Below are 23194 nucleotides of genomic sequence, written 5' to 3'. Positions count from 1 at the left end.
GGCCAAGGAGCCAGCTGGGCGGGGACACAGTCCCACTCGCCAGCAGGCAGGCTATCATAGGACCCCCTGAGCCCCAGGCAATCCAGGACTAGCCCTGCCCACAAACACTAGGCCAACACTAGCTCTGGGACCCCTGGCCCTACAGCCAGCTGCTTTGTGACCTGGGCCCACCCACCAGCTGGTTGGCACCAGGACTGGGACTCCCCTGGCCATGCAGCCAGCCATGCCAGGATCTGGGCATGCCTACCAGGGGCCAGCAACTTCTGCACAAGGCAGGGTCTGGCAACCAACTGGACCAAGGGCCAGCCATGGCTACCAAGCACCCATTGTAGTTAGTCAGCACACCAAAACAGAAAGACTCGCTCAGCACACACACAGGGCACACTCAGAGCACGTAGCTCTGGTGATCAGAGGGAAGTGTGCTGTTGCAAGTTTAAAGCAATATAAGACTACCTCAGGGAACAAGAAAAAGTCAAATAAACAACCTAACCTTACACTTAAAGGAGCTACAAAAAGAACAAGTAAATCCTAAAGTTGGTAGAAGGAATGAAATCATAAATATTGGAGCAGAAATAAATGAAATAGAGACTAAAAAACAATAGAAAAGATCAATGAAGTTAAGAGCTGGTTCTATGAAAAGACAAACAAAATTAATAAACCTTTAGCAAGACTCATCAAGAAAAAACAGGGTCCAAATTAATAAATCAGAAATGAAAAAAGAAGTTACAGACACTGCAGAAATATAAAGGATCATAAGAAATTACTATGAACAACTAAACGCCAAAAAATAGACAACCTAGGAGAAATGGACAAATTCCTAGAAATGTACAATCTCCCAAGACTGAATCAGGAAGAAGTAGAAAATGTGAACAGACCAATTACCAGTAATAAAACTGAATCAGTAATAAAAACTCTCAACAAACAAAAGCCCAGGACCAGAGGGCTTCACAGGTGAATTTTTCCAAACCTTTAAAGAAGGGTTAAGACCTATCCTTCTTAAACTATTCCAAAAAAACCGCAGAGGAAGGAATGCTTCTGAAATCATTCTACAAGGCCAGCATCACCCTGATACCCAAACCAGTGATATCACAAAAAAATAACATTACAGGCCAATATCACTGATGAACATAGATACAAAAATCCTCAACAAAATATCAGCAAACTGAATTCAACAATACATTAAAAGGATCATACACCATGATAAAATGGGATTTATCCCAATGATGCAGGGATGGTTCAATATCTGGAAATCTATCAACATGATACATCACAATAACAAATTGAAGAATAAAAATCATGAACATCTCAGTAAGGATAAAGACAAAGTCTTTGACAAAATTCAACAATCACTTATGATAAAACCTCTCAACAAAGTGGGTATAGAGGGAACATATCTCAACATAATAAAGGCCACATATGACAAGCCCATAGCTAATATACTCAATGGTGAAAAGCTGAAAGCATTACCTCTAAGATTTGGAACAAGACAAGGATGGGCAGGGTATCTGAATAGATATTTTTCCAAAGAAAACATACAGATGGCCAATAGGCACATGAAAAGATGCTCAACATCACTAATCATCAGGGAAATGAAAATCAAGACCACAATGAAATATCACCTTACACCTGTCAAAATAGCTATCATCAAAAAGACCACAAATAGCAAATGCTGGCAAGGAAGTAAAGAAAAGGGAACCCTCATGCACTATTCATGGGAATGTAAATTGGTGCAGCCACTATGGAAGACAGTATGGAAACTCCTCAAAAAATTAAAAATAGAACTATCATACAATCCAGCAATTCTACTTCTGGGTATTTACACAAAGAAAACAAAAACACTCATTAGAAAATATTCTTGCACCCCTATGTTAATTTCAGCATTATTTACAATAGCCAAGATGGGGAAGCAGTATCTGAGTGCCCATTGATAGATGTACGTATAAAGAAGATTTGGTATATATGTGTGGTGTGTTGTGTGTTATTGAGTCATGGGTATGAAATGTACAGTGTGGGGAATATAGTTAATAATTACTGTAATATCTTTGTATGGTGACAAATGGTAACTAGACTCATCATGGTAATCATCCTGAAATGTACAAAACTATAAAATCACCATGCTGTGTGCCAGGAACTAACAGTGTGTTAAGTCAATTATACTTCAAAAAGGAACAAACTCATAGGAAAAGGGATCCCATCTATGGTTACCAGAGGCAGGGTGGGGAGAGGGGGAACAGGATGAAGGTCAAAAGGCACAAACTCTCAGTTATGAGAGAAATAAGTACCAGTGATACAATGTACATCATGACAAATATAATTAATGCTGCTGTTAAATTATATATGAAGATTGTTGAGAGTAAATCCTAAGAGTTTTTATCACAAGGAAAAAAATTTTTTTCTATTTAATTTTGTATCTGTATGAGATGATGGATATTCACTAAACTTAATGTGGTAATCATTTCAAATAATTATGCTGTACACCTTAAACTTATACAGTGCTATACGTCAATTATATCTCAATAAAACACGAAAAAATATTTTTTCTAATTTTTAAAATTTTATTTATTTATTTTCTAACATTTTTATTGGAGTATAATTGCTTTACAGTGGTGTGTTAGTTTCTGCTTTATAACAAAGTGAATCAGCTATACATATACATATATCCCCGTATCTCCTCCCTCTTGTGTCTCCCTCCCACCCTCCCTACCCCACCCCTCTAGGTGGACACAAAGCACTGAGCTGATCTCCCTGTGCTATGCAGCTGCTTCCCACTAGCTATCTGTTTTACATTTGCTAGTGTATATATGTCCATGCCACTCTCTCACTTTGTCCCAGCTTACCCTTCCCCCTCCCCGTGTCCTCAAGTCCATTCTCTACATCTGCATCTTTATTCCTGTCCTGCCCCTATGTTCTTCTGGTGGGTTTTTACCTTGCTCCTTCATCTGCTGTGTGTTTCTGTCTTCTCATTTTGTTTAACTCACTGTATTTGGGGTCTCCTTTTCGCAGACTGCAGGTTTGTAGTTCCCGTTGTTTTTGGTGTCTGTCCCCAGGGGCTAAAGTTGGTTCAGTGGGTTGTGTAGGTTTCCTGGTGGAGGGGACTAGTGCCTGTGTTCTGGTGGATGAGGCTGGATCCTGTCTTTCTGGTGGGCAGGATCACGTCCGGTGGTATGTTTTGGGGTGTCTGTGACCTTATCATGATTTTAGGCAGCCTCTCTGCTAATGGGTGGGGTTGTGTTCCTGTCTTGCTAGTTGTTTGGCATAGGGTGTCCAGCACTGTAGCTTGCTAGTCATTGAGTGGAGCTGGGTCTTAGCACTGAGATGGAGATCTCTGGGAGAGTGTTCACTGTTTGATATTATGTGGAGCCGGGAGGTCTTTGGTGGACCAATGTCCTGAACTTGGCTCTCCCACCTCAGAGGCAGAGGCCCGACACCCGGCTGGAGCACCAAGACCCTGTCAGCCACACGGCTCAGAAGAAAAGGGAGAAAAAAAAGGAAAAAAAAAAGTTATTAAAAAACAAAAAAAATTTTTTTTTAATTAAAAAATTAAAAATAATAAAGAAAAAAAAAGAAAGAGAGCAACCAAACCAAAAAAGAAATCCACCAATGATAACAAGCACTAAAAACTATAATAAAAAGAAAACAAACAAAAAAGAAAAAACGGACAAATGGAACCCTAGGACAAATGGTAAAAGCAAAGATATACAGAAAAAATTATACAAAGTCACCGCCTCAATTTTGTGATGATTCATTATTCGGTATTCCAGAGATGCAGGGTACATTAAGCTGATTGTGGAGATTTAATCTGCTGCTCCTGAGGCTGCTGGGAGAGATTTCCTTTTCTCTTCTTTGTTTGCACAGCTCCCAGGGTTCAGCTTTGGACTTGGCCCCGCCTCTGCGTGTAGGTCACCTAAGGGTGTCTGTTCTTCGCTCAGACAGGACGGGGTAAAGTAGCAGCTGATTAGGGGGCTCTGGCTCACTCAGGCCGGGGAGACGGAGGGGTATGGAATGTGGGGCAAGCCTGAGGTGGCAGAGGCCGGCATGATGTTGCAACAGCCTGAGGCGTGTTGTGTGTTCTCCCGGGGTAGTTGTCCCTGGATCACAGGGCCCTGGCAGTGGCGGGCTGCACAGGCTCCTGGGAGGGGAGGTGTGGATAGTGACCTGTGCTTGCACACAGGCTTCTTGGTAGCTGCAGCAGCAGCCTTAGCATCTCATGACCGTCTCTGGAGCTTGTTTAGGTGGTGCTCTGAATCCCCTCTCCTCACGTTCCCCAAAACAATGGTCTCTTGCCTCTTAGGCAGTTCCAGACTTTTTCCTGGACTCCCTCCCAACTGTGGTGCACTAGCCCCCTTCAGGCTGTGCTCACGCTGCCAACCCCAGTCCTCTCCCTGGGATCTGACCTCCTAAGCCAGAGCCTCAACTCCCAGCCCCCACACGCCCTGGCGGGTGAGTGGACAAGCCTCTCATGCTGCTGAGTGCTGGTCGGCACTGATCCTCTGTGTGGGAATCTCTCTGCTTTGCCCTCCGCACCCCTGTTGCCGCGCTCTCCTCCGTGGCTCCGAAGCTTCCTCCCCGCCACCCACTGTCTCCGTCAGTGAAGGGTCTTCCTAGTATGTGGAAACTTTTCCTCCTTCACAGCTCCCTCCCAGAGATGCAGGTCCCGTCCCTATTCTTTTGTCTCTGTTTTTTCTTTTTTCTTTTGCCCTACCCAGGTACGTGAGGAGTTTCTTGCCTTTTGGGAGGTCTGAGGTTTTCTGCCAGCGTTTAGTAGGTGTTCTGTAGGGGATGTTTCACATGTACATGTATTTCTAATGTATTTGTGGGGAGGAAGGTGATCTCCACATCTTACTCCTCCACCATCTTGAAGGTCTCCCTTTTTTCTAATTTTTAAAAGATACTTTATTGCTAACACATGATAACCATCTTCTGACAACACAGGGTTGCCAGAAACCTTTAATTTGTAAAAAGTGCAGTATCTATGGGAGTGCAATAAAGTGAAGTGCAATAAAATGAGGTTTGCCTATATATAAATATATGGCAAATGATACCAGCTGCCCTCACTAACTACTAAGTTACACATATTTCTTTCTCTATGGAGAAAAATAAAATTGAATAACCATATTCAAAGATGAATTCCACGCATATTAAAAAAAACCTAAAAAGTATTTTGGAACAGAAGAAAATTTAGAAGGTCTTTGTGACCTTGGAATAGGAAATGATTTCTGAAACAAGTATGCAAACACACAAACCATGAGGCTAAAATGGATGAATATGACCAAGTCCAAATTTAGAATTCTGGTTCAATGAAGATACCAAAGACAAAATTAACAGATGAGTGATAAAGAGATATACTGGATTTCATGAATCTAAGATGGCATCGGCTGTATTTTATCTATCACTAAGGAAGAAAGACACAGCCAAGTAAAATGAAATGATGCAGGGACTTCCCTGGTGGTGCAGTGGTTAAGAATCTGCCTACCAATGCAGGGGACATGGGTTCAAGCCCTGGTCCAGGAAGATCCCACATGCCACAGAGGAGCTAAGCCCGTATGCCACAATTACTGAGCCTGCACTCTAGAGCCCATGAGCCACAACTACTGAGCCCGTGTGGCATAACTACTGAAGCCTGTGTGCCTAGAGCCCATGCTCCACAATAAGAGAAGCCATTGCAATGAGAAGCCCGCACACTGCTACAAAGAGTAGCCCCTACTCGTCACAACTAGAGAAAAGCATGCACGCAGCAATGAAGACGCAACGCACCCAAAAATGAAAAAAAATAAAATAAAATGCAATGATGTTTTCTTATCGTTTATATTTTAGTTCATATTTAATGAAAGGGCTATCTTGACACAGATTTTTGTCATTCTACTTTTGTACCTATGAAAAGAAAAATATAAGCAAGATCAATCAGGCAAGGCATTCGTAACTTCTAGTCAGCAGTTCTGTCTGCTCTCTGCTACGTAATGGATATCATGGGTATTCATACTGCCTGCTAACATATTCTGCTCCCTGCTGACAGGAGGATCCTGGCATTGCTTAGGAGGATGCTCTGCTGTCATCTCTGGGATTACCTGACAAGTCAGTATCACCCATTTCTCTAAGTTTGATGCTGGAACTTTCCTACTGGACTAAACTCTTAGTTTCATCTTTATGCAGTTGAATCACGTTTCTAGAAAGTAAACTGTTATTACCCAAAGGCAGTAGGAGTTTGACAAAGGAATGTTCAAAGCCTTAGTCCCAGCAGCCTCTGTTCAACTGTCTGGAGGGATCTGGCCATTTCTCCTTCCATCAGCTGATTTACTTACCAGCAGTGCACAAAACTCAACTGAGGTGCTGGCAGTAAGCATAGCCATGACCAAGTTCATCAGTGTGCAAGAAATGATACCCTCACCTGCCCCCAGCTGACAATGACTCTGTAATCTTACTCTGCAGCTGTAAGATTCATACCTGTTTCAGAGATCTTAAAATCGGAAAAAAAAAAGTTTCTTAGACTCATTGTAATAGATTACTACTCAAAAACTGACCAAGGATTAAAATCTACACAATACTGGGGACTCTTGATAATCGAAAGATAGACTGGGAATCAAATAGAAGAAGAACTAAAAGATATGAAGAGGCATTCACAGGAGGGAAAAAACCCAGTAGGTAATAATAAGTAGATCAAATGATACGTAAAGGCTCAAATAATCAGAGAAATGCAAAATATAACCATGTTACCAAACACAGCTGTGGGAAAATGAACGCCCATATACTAACTCAGGAGAATCACAATGTAGGAAAGTCCCATAGGGAAATGAGACAGGCATATAGAGTAGTACCCAATTCCTGGTCCCACACCCCTAGAGAGACTCAGACAGGTCCACAAGAGGACATTAATCAGGTTTAATCACCAGGTTTTTTTGTGGCAGTGGGGAGTGGGGGTAGCTTAGGTATCCATCACGAGGAAAATCACTAAATTTACCCATCACTAAGTAAAACATGGTGGCCATACACAACAGAATAACATGTAGCAGTTGGAAGAAATGAACAGGAAGTCCATCTAGCAATTCCACCTCTCTGCCCTGCTTGATATTTCTTCATACCGCTCAGCACCAGCTAACATTGTATTTATTTCACTCTTGGTCAGCCTGCCCCAAGAGAACTAAGATTTTGATTTATCGCACATGCTCATCAGCACATCCCTTAAACATGGTAGGCACTCAAATATTTGTTGAAAAATAAGTGCTGAGTAAAAAACTTGTAAGAAAAAAACCAGAATGAAGTCTAGAGCACAAAATTAAAAACATACTTTCATAAAACATTAAGATTACATGGTTTCAAGCATACATACATAATAAAAATAATAACATATATGATTTTAATAACATAAAGTAATAAAAGAAAGCAAAATACACGTATCACAGTGGGATACCTTACTGGGGAGGAGAACAGATGCAGGCACTTGGGATGAAGGAAATGATAAAGCAAATGAGAATGCTGCTTTACATGGGGGCTGATGAGAGCGGTGCTGAAGGGAGAGTCAGTGCCTTTGCAGGAAAGGCCCAAAGTGAAGAAAATAAAACAGAGACTCAACTAAACCAGAGAATAAACCTTTGGCAAATTTGAGTGAGAAAGGAGGAGACACAAATGCCTGCAATGGAGACACAAACCCCATAGATGTGTTGTTTTATACATCTATATACAAAGTTATATGTATATATTTTACATATAACTGCCCAGGAGAATCCTGTGAGCTACTTCATGCCAATGCATTTGAAAACAAAAGAAGAAATGAACAATTACTAAATGGCAGTAACCAAAACTTACTCAAAAAGGAAATCTGAACAGCTTTAAAAACTCACTGAAGACATTAAATTCATGATTAAAAATCTATGCTCAACAGAACAAACAACAAATAGTGTTGCCAGGAAAACTGTAAGACTAATATACCTCTGATACCAAAGCTGGGCCAGCACAGTAAGGGAAAAGAAAAAGACTAAACTCATTTTTCAATACTGATGCTAAAAATACCAAATATTAGCAAAAAAAAAAGAAAGAAAATCCAACAATAAAAATTAACCAAATAGTCATGCTTAAATAGGGTTTATCCCTGAGTTGTAAGAGTTCTTTTTATATATTTAATATTTTGGACACTAGCCTCTTAACAAATATATGACTTGAAAATATTTTCTTCCATTTTGTGGGGTTTTGTATCATTTCTCTGATAGTGGGCTTTGAAGCACAAATATTTTTAATTTTAATGAAGTCCAGTTTGTCTATTTTTTCTTTGCTGCTTTTGTGTCATATCTAAAAATCTCTGGCCAATCCAAGATTATGAAGATTTACTCTTTTGTTTTCTTTCTTCTAAACTAAGGACTTATAGTTTTTGCTCTTAAATTTAAGCCCATGATTAATTTTGAGCTACTTCTTACACATGGTGTGAGGTCAGGGTCCATCATCATTCTTTTACATGTGTATATCCCATTGTCCCATCACAATCTGTTAAAAAGAGTATTCTTTCCCTACTGAATTGTCTTGGCATTCTGTTGAAAATCAATGAACCATAATTTAAGGTTGTCCACCCATTTTTAAGAATAAGACACTGAAATGCTAATTGCAAGCACTGGGTAAATGGGCTTGGCTTCTTGACTGATGGTGGGCTTCACTCTATGATAACGAGACACAGACTTGTTTATTCATCTGTGGAGACCACAAACTCAAAATTTTCTGTTTTTACTCTCTTGACTTTGAGTTTCACCAGAGAGGAATCCTCCAGTGAGGTGTATATGAGGATATAACTCTAGTTTCCAACTTTCTGAAAGCTGAGTTGGAGGAAATGGGATTAGCATCCCATTATTCATTATATACTTGCTTTCTGTTTTTAGAATGGCACCTGCCTCCTCACATATTCTTAGGACTTTCAATTTATATTTAGCCTTTCCAGAGAGTAAATCTCCCATCTTTCTGCAAGTCTACAGAGCTGGAATCTGGGGTGAGGATGAGTGGCACGGTTGCTTGCAATTTTTCTCATAAAAATTTATGTAAATGCTTAATTAATGTAAAAAAATCAATCAGTACAATTTAATATAGTAATGGATTAGAGGAGAAAAGTCACAACCATCTCAATGGATTAAAAAAAATTTAATAAAATTTAACACTGACTTTAAAACTAACAAAAAGTTCCCTTAGCAAACTAGGAAGAGAAAGGAAGGCCTATAACACCATACAGGTTATCCCTTAAAAGCCATCAGGAACAGGATACAGAGGCCCTTGTTACCACTCCTATTCAACACTGCATGGTAGGTATCCTAGCAAGTGCAATAACACAGAAACAAGAAGAAAATGATGCTTCATGACAGAAGTGAAAACTCTCTGGAACCCAGAGACGAAGCTATTAAAAGATATGCAATGTTAATTTCCTAGTTGTGATACTGTACTATAGTTAAGCAAGATGTTACCAATGGGGGAAACTGATGAAGGATGTATGAAATCTCTCTGTATTATTTCTTACAACTGCATGTGAATCTACTATTATTTCCAAATAAAAAGTAGGAAAAAAAAAGTTAAGCAAAATCTCTATGAAGAACATTATGTACCTTCTCTTAGAGACATAAAAGACCTAAGTATACAAGTGACACACAAGGTACGTGGTGAAGAGATTCAGTATTAGCAATATACCAATTCTCTCCAAATTAATCCATAAATTCAATGCATTACTAGTCACAAACCCAAACCCATTTTCTGGTCAAATGTGATCTGCTAAACCTAAACTCATAAGTGAAGAGTCAAGGATAGCCTAGACAATTGTGAAGAACAAGGAGGTGAAGGACTCACTCTAGTCAAGTCCTATTATTAAGCTGTGGTGTAAGCGAGGTTCTGGCACAGGGAGAGATAAATATACCAAAACAATAGAAATAAAGCCAGAAACAAATCCTTTATAAGGGAACTTGACATATGAAAGAAGGGAAATTTCCAATCAGTAGGTGAAAAATGGACTATTCAACTAATAATGTTAGGACAACTGACTGTCATGTGGAAAACAGGCAAATTAGACCTTTGTGGTCGGAAGGATTTTATAACCATAACATTAATGATTGGTAAGTCTGATTTCAGGACAAGTAAAATTTTCATGAGACCAAAGAAATTCGTGAAAGTGAAGAATACAAGCCTCTCTCAGATCAGACCAGAAGTAGAAGGACATACTCAGGAGAATATCCTACATCATATTTTTAAATAGAATACTAAACACTTTCATGGCAACAGGCATGCTGTGGCAAAAGTATAAATATAAGCAAAGGACAAACATCTACCAACTTCAAGATGGTGGTTATCCGGCCTGGGAGGCAAGAGTAAGTGATAGATGGGAAGGGATTTCTTTAGTGATACACCTGACCCCTGAACAACATGGGTTTGAACTGTGCAGGTCCACTTATACACAGATTTTTTTCAACAGTAGATACTACTGTACTACATGATCCATGGTTGGTTGAATCCATGGATGTAGAACCACATATCTGGTGGAACTGGGTATCTGGAGGGCTGACTCTAATTTATATGCAGGTTTTTGACTGCCCAGAGGGTCAGGGCCCCTAACCCCCATACTGTTCAAGGGTCAACTGCATTTCTAATGCTTTATTTCTTTTAAAAAATAGATTTAAACTAAAGATAGCAAAATGTTAATACCTATTACTTCTGGGTGGTAGATACATATGTGACTGATATTTTCTGTATACTTAAATTTAAGATATAAAAATAAAAATAAATAAAACATTGGAAGCCAGGAGGTAGGTAGCATAAGTGAGCTGAAGTTTCATAATTCATATTGTGAAAGTCAACAGGCACTGCCTATCATTAATCAATCAAGAAATAGTAATGTAAGCATACTGCTAATATCTAGTTATGAAGGTAACCTTCAACAGATCTAAAATCAGAAACAATCCAGGTGGGAAAAAGTAGGAATGCTGTTTTTCATTTTAAATATTATGTGTGTGTATTACTTTAAAAATATATATATATATATTTTAAAAGGGACAAACTTGGAAACCCAAATTGGAGACTATTAAAAAGCAGTTTCTGATCTCCAGAAATTTCTAAAAATCTTATTTCAGTTAAAAAAGGAATACTATAGGGCTTCCCTAGTGGCGCAGTCGTTGAGAGTCCGCCTGCCGATGCAGGGGACACGGGTTCGTGCCCCGGTCCAGGAAGATCCCACATGCTGTGGAGCGGCTGGGCCCGTGAGCCATGGCCGCTGCTGAGCCAGCGCGTCTGGAGCCTGTTTTCCGCAACGGGAGAGGCCACAACAGTGAGAGGCCCGCGTACCGCAAAAAAAAAAAAAAAAAGGAATACTATATAAACCACTGTATACTTTGTTGAGTTTACCTACAGGAAACCAAATACAAGCCCTTGACTAGCAAAACCAATTTACCCTGAAACGATGTTGTAGTTGAGAGCAGGATGGTCTTTTGAGACAGGAGGAACAAGAGGTTCTGGTTGCCACTCTTCAATCAATTCTTCCTTTTCCTACAGGAGAAAAGCAGTTAAAATACAGCACAGTGCTACTTACTGGACAGCAACTCTAGCAGTATCTAGGCTGTTTGTTGTAACGGAACCATCATAATGAACACACTGCTAGACACAGACGTCCAGCTGCTGTGCCTGGAAATGACACAGAATCACTATTGAGTTTTGTGCACTTAACCCCTCACCTCTTTCCTTATCTCAGGCTAAAGGCTCTTTTTCCATGAAGCTTTGTGGCTGACTGGAAATTTCTTAAAAATTTTATTTCTGTGTTCAGGATTTTTCACTGTGGGAAGCAGGAAGTATAACTGCCACTGATGATAAAACAAAAAGTCTGTAATACAAAGGTGAGAGGCATGACTGCAGGTAAGGGAGCTCAGCCTCTACTGCAAGATATGACAGACAGCCATGCCTTAAGTTCTTACAGGCATGGCTGTCACAGGAAGGGATCAACTAGACTACAAAGCACTGTTTCTACAGGCCATTGGCAAGGATTCAGAAGTAACTGAAATATACCAAAAGACTCTCATAATAATTATTGTAATAGGATTTAATTGTTTGGAAATTTCTCATAAAAAACCACTTTATTCCTTTTAGCTGTTATTTCACACATTCCAAGTATTTTGACTATTTTGAGTTTCTCATCCTTTCTTGAACTAGAAAACAATGTAATTTTGAAAATGTAGTCTGGATGTACAGGATGAGATGAGGCACCTGATGAACATGACAGCCACAGCAATTCTTGCCTTACATAGGCCCACTCTCAATACTTCTATTTTCACACTCCTGTTAAATGCTTCTGTGCATTTTTTCCTAATAGGCAATTATAGGGCATGGCTAGGAGCATATTCACCTGATGCTCAGGCACTCAAAAATGCTGGCTGAATAAATCAGCCAATAAATTCTTCATCTATTTCTGCCAATGACTGCACAGAACAGCAGCCTGAACAAGCCTGAAGTATGAATCACGCACACTGTCCACTTGCTACCACAGAGACAGATTTGAGAATCAACTCAAGATTGCCTGGTAGTCAAGAGTCTCTGCAGGGAACTTCCTTGGTGGTGCAGTGGTTAAGAATCCGCTTGCCTGGGGCTTCCCTGGTGGCGCAGTGGTTGAGAGTCCGCCTGCCGATGCAGGGGACACAGGTTCGTGCCCCGGTCTGGGAGGATGCCACATGCCGCGGAGCGGCTGGGCCCGTGAGCCATGGCCACTGGGCCTGCGCGTCCGGAGCCTGTGCTCCGCAATGGGAGAGGCCACAACAGTGAGAGGCCCGCATACCACCAAAAAAAAAAAAAAAAAAAAAAGAATCCGCTTGCCAATGCAGGGGATATGGGTTCAAGCCCTGGTCTGGGAAGATTCCACATGCTGCGGAGGAACTAAGCCCGTGCACCACAACTACTGAGGCTGTACTCTATAGCGCGCGAGCGACAGCTACTGAACCTGCCTGCCACAACTACTGAAGCCCACACACCTAGAGCCCGTGCTCCGCAACAACGGAAGCCACCATAATGAGAAGCCTGCGCACCTCGACGAAGAGGAGCCCCCACTCGCTGCAACTAGAGCAAGCCCATGCGCAGCAACGAAGACCCAATGCAGCCAAAAATAAATTAATTAATTAATTAATAATAAAAAAAGAGACTCTGCAGACCTATAAAACTGAGAAGGACATTTCTTCTTTGCTGCCATAAGTTAAGCTTTAGAAACACTCATATAGTTTTTTTTTCTTCCACAGCTTTTAGGGTAAGATGTCAGTGATTACTGAATCTTGCTCTAGGTAAGTTCTGCTTTTAGACGGTTATCCTAAAATTATGTTTCAGTATCCTTCTTTTAAAATGCATATTTGTGTGGATTGACTTGTCTAAACTTAAACTAAGAATATTAGGAATGATCAACCCCTTAAAAAGTTGGGCTATAAATCTATTCCACAGCCTCATAATCATTCACGTGGAGTTCCTAAATACCAAGGGGAAAAAGTAGATTTCTGGCCCAGACAGCCCAATCTTACTGCAATGCTATCAAAAGAGTGTTCTGGGCTTCCCTGGTGGCGCAGTGGTTCGGAGTCCGCCTGCCGATGCAGGGGACACGGGCTCGTGCCCTGGTCTGGGAGGATCCCACATGCCGCGCAGCGGCTGGGCTCTTGAGCCATGGACGCTGGGCCTGCACGTCCGGAGCCTGTGCTCCGCAACGGGAGAGGCCACAACAGTGAGAGGCCCGCATACCGCAAAAAAAAAAAAAAAAAGTGTTCTATGGCACACTAATCCCACAAGGTATTCATAAAAAAAAGGCGGGGGTGGGGATCTATGGTCAAGTTTAGGGCAGTTCTCCAAAGAGTGGTTCAAATATCCACTGGCATATTAAAGGTTACAAGAAATCATGCACTGAGACACCTCTTTAGTCTTCTTTACCCAGGTTTCCAAAACTTATTTGCCCTAAGAACCATTTGCTGCATATCCCCTATCCCCTAGGGGGGATACTGCCTGACCATCTCATGACAAATATTAATGATCAGGACAGCAAGGGCAGCCAGTGAAATCAGGGAAACAATCGCCACATTGCTGTAATTCCATTCCACTTGCACTTCCTTCTGTGAATGCTCCAGAAAAGAGCAGTGCTCCATCGTTGTGCCACACTCAATGCTGCCTTGTGAACCAAAGTTTCAGGCATTTTTGTGGGAAAACATCTCTCACCGTCTCTGTATCCCTAAGTAGTATTCTGGCACATTGCTACAGAGGCTGGATGAGGAAACAATCCAAGTTACAGAAACCACACTGCAGTCAAAACTGCTCTTCCTCTCACACCTGGGGCACAGTTACTAAGTGTTCCTACCTGCGTGAGAAGGTAGGGGATTCCACAAACCCCTTGGTCCCTCATACTAACAGACTCGAAGTGGGCAGGACTGCAAGTCCTCTCGACACTTCTGCTTCCTAAGGTTTGCCTAGCTTGGGCTTGAGCTGGGTCCCTTACCATACAGAACACATCAAAATTTGATTTGGGGTGGGAAGGTGGAGAGCAGTGGGATGGGGAGGATTCTTTCTAACTCTGAATTTCCTTTATAAAGACGACAGGGGAAACTTTCATTCAGCCTTCAGAAATGGTGGTGCTTTTCCCGAGCAACTCATGTAGTCTTTCTTGTATACGGACATTTGAAATCCAGCATGCATCCATGCTTCCCGTCCAGCACCTAGTACGTTCCCAGACTGCTGTTTACTCCTAGAAAAGTATAAAGGTCTGTAACATGGTACTCCTTTGTGTATTCACTTTATCCCTGGCTTCCCCATATTTTACTTACCCTGATTTCCTTACATTCCAGAAAATATTTTAACATTTATAGTTGAGCCACCACAAGTCCTGTTTTGAAAGATGTAGCAACTATAATCATACACTGAATAATAAAATAGAGATTTAACTTCTTACCTTGACTGTAAGATCAGATCGTTCTTGTAACTTGTAAGTTTTAGAAAAAAGAAGTCTGATTATCCAGAGTATTAAAATTCCTTCCAAAATAAGATGATAAGCAGGAGCCTAGGAGTGAGTCAAAAACAAAAGCAAAAGAAGTGAAATAAACATTTCCAAAACCTGCACATAAAATGTAATTCACCTGCATATACTGCTCCCATGACCTTTAACCTATTTATTACTTCTTAAAATTTAATTTCAAAGCTCACTTCATTTCTACTCATTCATTCCTTTTCCCATTTCTAACAGAAGGCAATTTCTCCTACATGAAAAATCTCTAAAACTGCAGCGTTAGGAATAAAAACATCTTTAGGAATAAAAATTAATTTTTAAAATTAAATCTGACACAGAATTCCAATAGTCAAACAATATCAACTATCAGATCCTTCAGGTAATTTATATTTTTACTGGTGGGAAGTGACTGTAACAAACATTTCGCAGCTTCACAAGCCTTCTACAACCCCCACATACCATGGATAGATTGAGAATTATTTGGACACCAGTTTCCATAATTCTCAAAGACTTTTGCACAACTTATTATATTTCCTGTATCCCCAATAGGCCTCTTTAAATTCTCCTTGGAACGTGGAAGAGAAAAAAAGACTTTATAAATACTTAAAGAAATAGCAGGTCTCTTTTCTACCACAGTTCCCCAAAAGTATGTAGTGTTTTCCATGTCAACATCCATAAAGGTACCTTAATGAAATTATCCACATCAGGTCTTCTTTTCAACTGTACATTTCCAGGATAAAAGCCAGGCTGACTTTTATGTCTTACACAACTAGATACAGTAAGTGCATATAAAAGATTCCACATATCAACTAAACCTCCATAAGTCAGTTATGGGGTGCTACATTATAATAGGTTGTCATCGGAAAGTCATTTAAAAGAGGTATTTATGCAAGAGGGAAGAGATATGGGGATATATGTACATGTACAGCTGATTCACTTTGTTATAAAGCAGAAACTAACACACCATTGTAAAGCAATTATACTCCAATAAAGATGTTAAAAAAAGAGGTATTTAGAAACGTAAATACACATTATTTTCAAACATCAGACAAAAAGAAAGCAATGATGATTCACAATAGTTAAAAAAGTTCAGAAGGGGGGACCAGGGAAACTGCTGACTATTTCATAATAAACTTTCAGGTCACTGGACAAATAACTTTAAAACTACATACATGTTACATATGTATGGGTACACAGCAAGACTCCTCAAATTATGCATACACTGTGCACAGAAATTAGAAGCAAAACCAGAAACCTAAGACTATTTTTAAAATTTGCTGATCCCTCCTGACTGTAATTCATTTAAGAATGAGGACTCTACTAAAAAAATCCTTTTGGTTTTATCAATAATTGGATTATAGTTGACAAACATAAGTCCAAGTTACTAAACATTGCACTCCACAAAGAAATCCTAAAAAAAGCTGAAATGTTTACTGAATTAATAAAAATCACAAATGTGGCTTCTTTTCTTCCCTAGGAAATGTTACATCAAGGAGACCTTCTCTCAAATCTCACTCAAGGTCAATACCAAGGTATGAGAAGTTACATAGTTACAGGGCAGTCTTCAAAAAGGCAGCAACAATATATAGTAGAAATTATTCATTTCTAAAAAAGAAAAACAGATATCTTAAATTTTAGTGGTTCTTCTTAGTCACTGTAATCTACCTAAGGTTGGACATCACCTAAGTTCTATTTGCTCTCTTAACTGTTTTCTTTTTCAAAAAGTCCTGATGGGTTTTGCAATAATACATCTTGCATCATCACCCTTACCAGTAAGTGCTATATTAAGTTTTAAGAAAATTATCAAAAGAAAACAGATTCACTTTAAGTGAATGTAAGCTCTGTAAGCACAGGGGCTTTTACCTGTTCCCTCATTTGCACCATTCCTAGCATCTAGATCTCTGCTGTCCCATACTGTGGTCACTAGCACCATTCAACTATTTAAATACACATCTAAATTAAATTAAACGAAAAATTTAGCCCCTCAGTTGCACTAGCCACGTTTCAAGTGCTTAAGAGCCACATCTGGTTAGTGGGCTACTGTACTGAACAGCTCAGAGAACACGCAGAAAGTTCCATTGCACAGTGTATGGAAACTCACTAAATGTCTAAAGAATGAACATTCTCCAAGACTGACATTTAAATTTCATATTATTTTACCTACCTGAAATAGCTGGCCTTTCAAAAAAGCTCCTAACTGGTCTTTCTTTAAAATTTTACTAAAATAGTTGTATCTTTACAAGACAGAAAATGGGAAGTAGGCGGAAGAATGACAAACTATTTCACATACCTAACTAAATCATTCGGCTTCCTTTCTAACCCCACGTCCCAACAAAAACAAAGTCCACCTTATTACAAATCTTTCCTCTATTCCCTGCTCCACAGTTCCGAGAACCTGTCTTCCCTAGGACCTCTCCAGACTGATTATCCACTCTACTTTCATCACTCCGTTTTACCATCAGTCCCAACTCTTGTTTTTAACTAGCCTCTCTCCTGTATCTGAGCAGTACCTGGAAAGGGCTCCGCGCTCACAGCAGCCCAATACGAGACCTCCGGCTCCGGCTCCCGCCCGTGCCTCCCTACATTCTGCCACTGGGAAATGTGTGCGCCTATGAGCCTTTCAGCGAGGGACGCCGGGGGTCCGGTTGTAACCGGGCCAGCCCCGCCCAGGCCTCAGACCAAAAATCCACACAAAACGTCCCACTTCCCCAGGGCTGGGTGTGGTCGTGGACCCCTGGGGCCGCCAAGCTCACCTCGTAGAGCGCCTGTACCATCTCCACCAGCACCCACTGCTCCGCGACTGTCGCCATAGTTAGCCGCCAGGGTTTCCTTCCGGAAAGCGGGCCACAGGCACGTCAGATATTGCACGGCGCGGTCCAGTGACGTCTATACGCCAGGAAGGCGGGGCTGCCGTGAGTTGGGCACCGCCTTCTTGCGCCTGCGTACTGGGCGGCCGGTGGCTGCGCTGGCTGAGGAAGGTTTAGGGGTGAAAGGTCAAGTTGGGGTCTCGCTTGGGTGCGGGGAGGAGTGGGAAGCGGCAGGCTGGTCCCGACAGCAGGTGTTCACAACGCGGCCATTATGTGCCAGACCCCGTGCTGGGCTCTCAGGATGGAGAGATTTTAATTAATGGCCCTCGCGCTTGGCAGGCAGTTGGGTGCAGGGAGTTATTAATGCAATCGCAAACATATTCTTTACTTTTAAATTACAGAAGGAATGCAGGAATGCATTATCGTAAAAAAAAAAAAAAGACAACTCTTATATAGCACTTATCGTGTATAAAGCCTAGCCTAAGGCTTTGCAGGTATTAAGCCATATAGGAGCTTGGTGTGGAACCTTCAAGAGCCTATGTATCCCAACGTGGTGTGCACACACACTTCAGTTGGATTTCTTAAATATAACCAGGAGCACAGGGACAATATTGTTCTACAATTTGCTTTTCTTCCATTCTTTTTCTGGCTATAAATCTTGTGTTTTTAATCAACGAAGAAGCCTATTTATTGGAATAATTTGTTATGTATATTTCTCTTTCCATTTTATTTAAACATTTTCCTATTGATGAACACTTAGGTTTTTTCTACTTTTTCACCTATTACAAACAATGCTACAGTAAACGTCGATGTGCCCTATTGTCTTTCTGTGCGTGTTGGGGTATATCTGACAAGTTTCCTCAAAGTCGAATTTTACTCAATATGCATGTTAATGTCGATAAATACTGCCATACTGCTCTCCAGAATGGCTCAACCAATTTTAAACGTTTGAAAGTGTATCCACACTCTATCTCATGATGGATATTATCAATCTTTTAAAATTTCTGGCCAATTTAATTTAATGGAGATAAAATGTCTCTTCACTGAATTTTACTTTCCATGCTGCTGGTTATTCATGGTTATTCTTATATGTTTATTGGCATTTGTAGTCCGTTCGTGAATCATCAATTCATATTCTTTGCCCAGTTTTCTATTAGTTTTTCACTTTCTAATGGATGTATGGAAGCTCTTTATGCATTCTGAATATCTTATATTTTCCTGTTTCATATGTGACAATTATTTTTGCCCAACTCCTGTCTAGTTGTTTACATTGTCTTTTGTCATACCTATATTTTAATTTTTGTGTAATGTGTCAGTCTGTTCCTTTATTGCCTGTGGGTTTGTATCTTACTTAGAAAGACCATCTTCACCACACTTAGGTTTTCCTCCCATGTTTCAGTTTGTTGTTTATAGTTAGCTCTTTAATTATTCTGGAAATTATATTTTTGTGGCTGCATCACTCTAATTTCTATCTCCATCTTCACATGGTCTTCTCTTTCTCTGTGTATGTCTCCTCTGTGTTTCTTATAAAGATACTGTCACTGGATTTAGGACCCATCTGGATAATCCAGGATGATCTCATCTTAGAATCCTTAATTACACCTGTTACAGCCCTTTTTCCAAATTAGGTGATATTTACAATGTAGGATTAGGATTGGGATAAGACCACGTCTTTGGGGGCCACTATTCAACTTACTACCACCTCCTTTCTTTTCTGATCCTACCACCAATCTCTCCCACCAGTTTTTCCCGAGAATGCTTCTTAACAAATCATTTTCACACATATCCTTGTCTCTGGAAAACCAAACCTGATAGAGTTTGTATCTGGAGCATCTATTTGATTCCATTAATCTATTTTATTTGTGCCCATTCTGATACAATATTACTTTAAAAAATAGATTACTTATTTTGAAATATTTTCAGGTCCATATGGCATTGTAAGAAATAAATCAGAGAGATCTCATGTCCCCTTTACCCAGTTTTCTTCAATCATAACATCTTGCAAAACTATGGTACAATATTAAAACCAGAATACTGACATTGATACAGTCAGGATACAGAAGCATTCCCTTGCCACAAGGATCCCTCATTTTGCCTTTTTATGGCTACACCCACTTCCCCTTCTCCCTCCTCAGTCTCTGTCCCCTGACTCCCCCTAATCTGTTCTCCATTTCTATAATTTTTCGTTTTTAGAATTTTATATAAATTGAATCATACCATAGGGGAAATTTTAAGATTGGCATTTAAAATTCAGCATAATTCCCTGAAGATTCATCCAGGAAGTTGCATGTAGCAATAGTGTTTCCCTTTTCATTACTGAGTGGTATTCTGTGGTATGGATGTTAGGTCATTGTTAGGCCATTCACATGTTGAAGGACACTTGAGTAGTTTCCAGTTTTAGGCTATTAAGAATAGAGCTCCTATGAAGATTTGTGTACAGATTTTTGTGTGAACATCAACTTTCATTTCTCTGGGATTCATACCCAGAAGTGAAATTGGTGGGTCATATGGTAATTTTATGTTTAGTTTTACAAAACCTGCCAAACTATTTTGCAGAGTGCCTGTACCATTTTGCTTTCCCATCAGCAACGTATCAGTGATCTAGTTTCTCTGCATTCTCACCAGGTGTTGTCACAATTTTTTACTTTAGCTATTCTGATAGTATGTAATTATATCTCACTGTAGTTTTTATTTGAATTTTCCAATGTTCATATGTTTATTTGTTATCAAATAAGGATGAGAGAGGTCTGTATATCCTCTTTGTAAAATGTCTATTTATGTCTTTTGCCCATTTTCCAATTGGATTTTATGTTAACTGTTCAGTTTTAAGAGTTCTTTGTGTAATCTAGATACTATTCCCTTGCCATTAAGTGGTTTGCACCATGTTTTTTTTAATTCACTGTAGTTTTGTGGTATTTTGTTCTTGGTGAATGTAGCAATTTAGTTGGCTCATTGTTTCTTATTCATAAGTCAGTTCTTCTTTCATGAGGTTACATTTTCTCTTCATTTACTCTTTCAACTGATATTTAACCAGTACCCACTATAAGCCTAAGGAGATAGGGACAAAGAAGTGAACAAAATAGTCAAAGATCTTTTTCTTCCTGGAGCTTATATCCTACTAAGGGAACCAGAAAGAAACAAGACAGACAAGGAAAATATATAGTGTCTTAGATAGTGATAAATGCTAGAGAGAAAGTAATAAAGCAGGGAAGTGGGATATAAATTGTTTGAGAGGTTGATATTTTAGATAGTATGACCAGGGAAAGCTTACTGAGAAGTTAACTTTTGACTTAAATACTAGTTGCAAATGAAAGAGCTAGCCATGCAGTTACCTAGTCGACACTATTTTCCTTTATGCTACACACAACAAAAATTTCTCAGCTCCTATGAACTTTGCAGGTAGAGAGACTAACAGGTGCAAGGCCCTAAGGTTGGAGCATTCTCAGAGTGCTCAAGGCAGAATGAGGGGCCCATCTGGCTGGATTGGATTGAGCCAGAGGGCAGAAGAGTAGGAGGTGAGGTTAGGAGTGAGGAAGAAACCTGGTCTTATGGAGATTGTAGGTCGCTCTCAGGACTCTGCCATTTCCCAGATGACATGGGGGCTGTTGGAGTGTTCTGAAGAGAAGAGGGACATGCTCTGGCTTGCATTTGCCAGGATTTCTCTGCCAGCTCTTTGAAAATTGATTGATGGTATCATTTTAGAAGCAATGTATCAGCTAGGGTCTAACAAGGAAAAATAAACCACTTGAGTGGTGAGAAAGCAAACCTGACACTTTGCTCTGAGTCAAGTTTGCCCTGCCTGAAGTTCTTTAGCACTTTTAATGGCAGCTGCCACCTAAGCAAATAGCTCTGCTCAGGGGCAACCTCACAACACCTATGTCTAGCAAATATTGCTAGAGGCAGAATAAAGTGGAATCAAAAAAGGAAGAATCATGGGATTCATCACAGAGGGATGAAAATCTTTTGATAATTATTAAGAAGTGGGATATATAAAACAAACACTGATGTGGTTACTTACTCCCCTACTTAGCCCCCAACATTAAAGGGTCCCAAACAAGTCTATTCTATTTACCTCAGTTTGGAGAAAATGGGAATATTTGAATGGGCTTTATGTAAAATGGTTGTGTCTCTTTTGCCTGATTGTTTTGTGGGAGTGAACTTTGTGTCTCACTGTGGAATGCTTCCCCTGCCTGGTATTGTAAGACAGGCCATATAAATCCACCTTTTGGGCAACGTAGTACGTGAATTGAACATACTAAAAGAAGTCAATAGGGTTGCCTGATCCCACGTAGTGTAAGGTGGAAACTGGGGATTGACAGGAGCAGTGGCGGAGGATTTTTGTCCCTAGCATGAACTGGTTTAGGGTTGACTTATGCACTCAGATAGAGGGCCTTTGTTGAATGCCTTGTGCAGACTTTTTAAAGATGTGGTACATAAACCCCGAAATTCTAGAATGTAGAAATATTTTGATTTCCATTTTAGCTTCCATTTTAGAAATCTCCTTGATATAAAGAAGCAAGTGAAATAAAATGTAATTGAACCAGCAAGTCAGCCTTTTCATATCATTTAGGCGGCAACCCAGTTCTTTGGGGAAATTGAAAACATTGTCTTGTAATCTCTACCTAATCAGAAATGTAAACACAGCTCACTATTGCCTAAGACTGGGCCCTGTTACCTCAGTCAGGTAGTACCTGAAACTAAAGGGGGAAAAAAGAGGGAAAGAGAGCTTTAAAAAAGTGCAACCTGCTGGAAAGATTTCCTTGCCCAAAAATCTAATTCATAGTCTCTGTAAAGATTTTTCAAGGACAAATGCAAATCTTAAAAGTCTCTTCCACAAATAGTAAAAAACCTTAGTCTTCTGAACAGATAAACTTAACTTATTCCAACTGTTATTTATAAACTAGTGAGTTTTATATTGTAATACTTGATTCATGACTAAAGTTTTAAAATGAAGCTATGAGATCACTGGTTGTGTCTGTATGTCTGTGGTATATGTTAGAGATACGGTATTTTTTCTACCTCTGATAGTATTATTGAAATTAATTTGTAAAAGATTCATGACTAAAGTTTTAAAATGAAGCTATGAGATAACTGGTTGTGTCTGTATGTCTGTGGTGTATGTTGGAGATAGGGTATTTTTTCTACCTCTGATGGTATTATTGAAATTAATTTGTAAAAGATTTATGACTATAGTTTTAAAATTAAGCTATGAGATCACTGGTTGCATCTGTATGTCTGTGGTGTATGTTGGAGATCAGTATTTTTTTCTACCTCTGATTGAAATTAATTTGTAAAAGACCTCTGTTTACTTTGCTTAAAGTGCTTACAAATTAAATATTTTTAAATGTAATAGAAGCAAACCCAAATATTTTTCAAGTTCATGTGATCCAGTATTAATCTTTAACAAATAAAAGTAAATTTAAGGTTA

General features: G+C 39.8%; 1 protein-coding gene across 4 annotated transcripts in view; it reads right to left on the bottom strand.

The window, feature by feature from the left end:
- The window catches only part of SPTLC1 (serine palmitoyltransferase long chain base subunit 1), a gene marked incomplete at both ends in the record, with an annotated part of 62349 nt that extends 44580 nt beyond the window's left edge, over positions 1-17769 (bottom strand). For 3 of the 4 annotated variants that reach the window (XM_079706497.1, XM_079706499.1, XM_079706496.1), the window contains 3 exons: positions 11399-11493; positions 14906-15013; positions 17713-17769. In XM_079706497.1, coding sequence (XP_079562623.1) covers positions 11399-11493; positions 14906-15013; positions 17713-17769 — 260 coding nt within the window. The remainder of the gene's footprint in view (positions 1-11398; positions 11494-14905; positions 15014-17712) is intronic. The other variant, XM_079706498.1, reaches the window with a different exon arrangement.
- Positions 17770-23194: the final 5425 nt, after the last annotated feature.

This window comes from Hyperoodon ampullatus, assembly GCF_949752795.1.
Source record: "Hyperoodon ampullatus genome assembly, chromosome: 6".
Classification (NCBI taxonomy): Eukaryota; Metazoa; Chordata; class Mammalia; order Artiodactyla; family Ziphiidae; genus Hyperoodon; species Hyperoodon ampullatus.
This window is presented reverse-complemented; position numbering and strand designations above follow the sequence as displayed.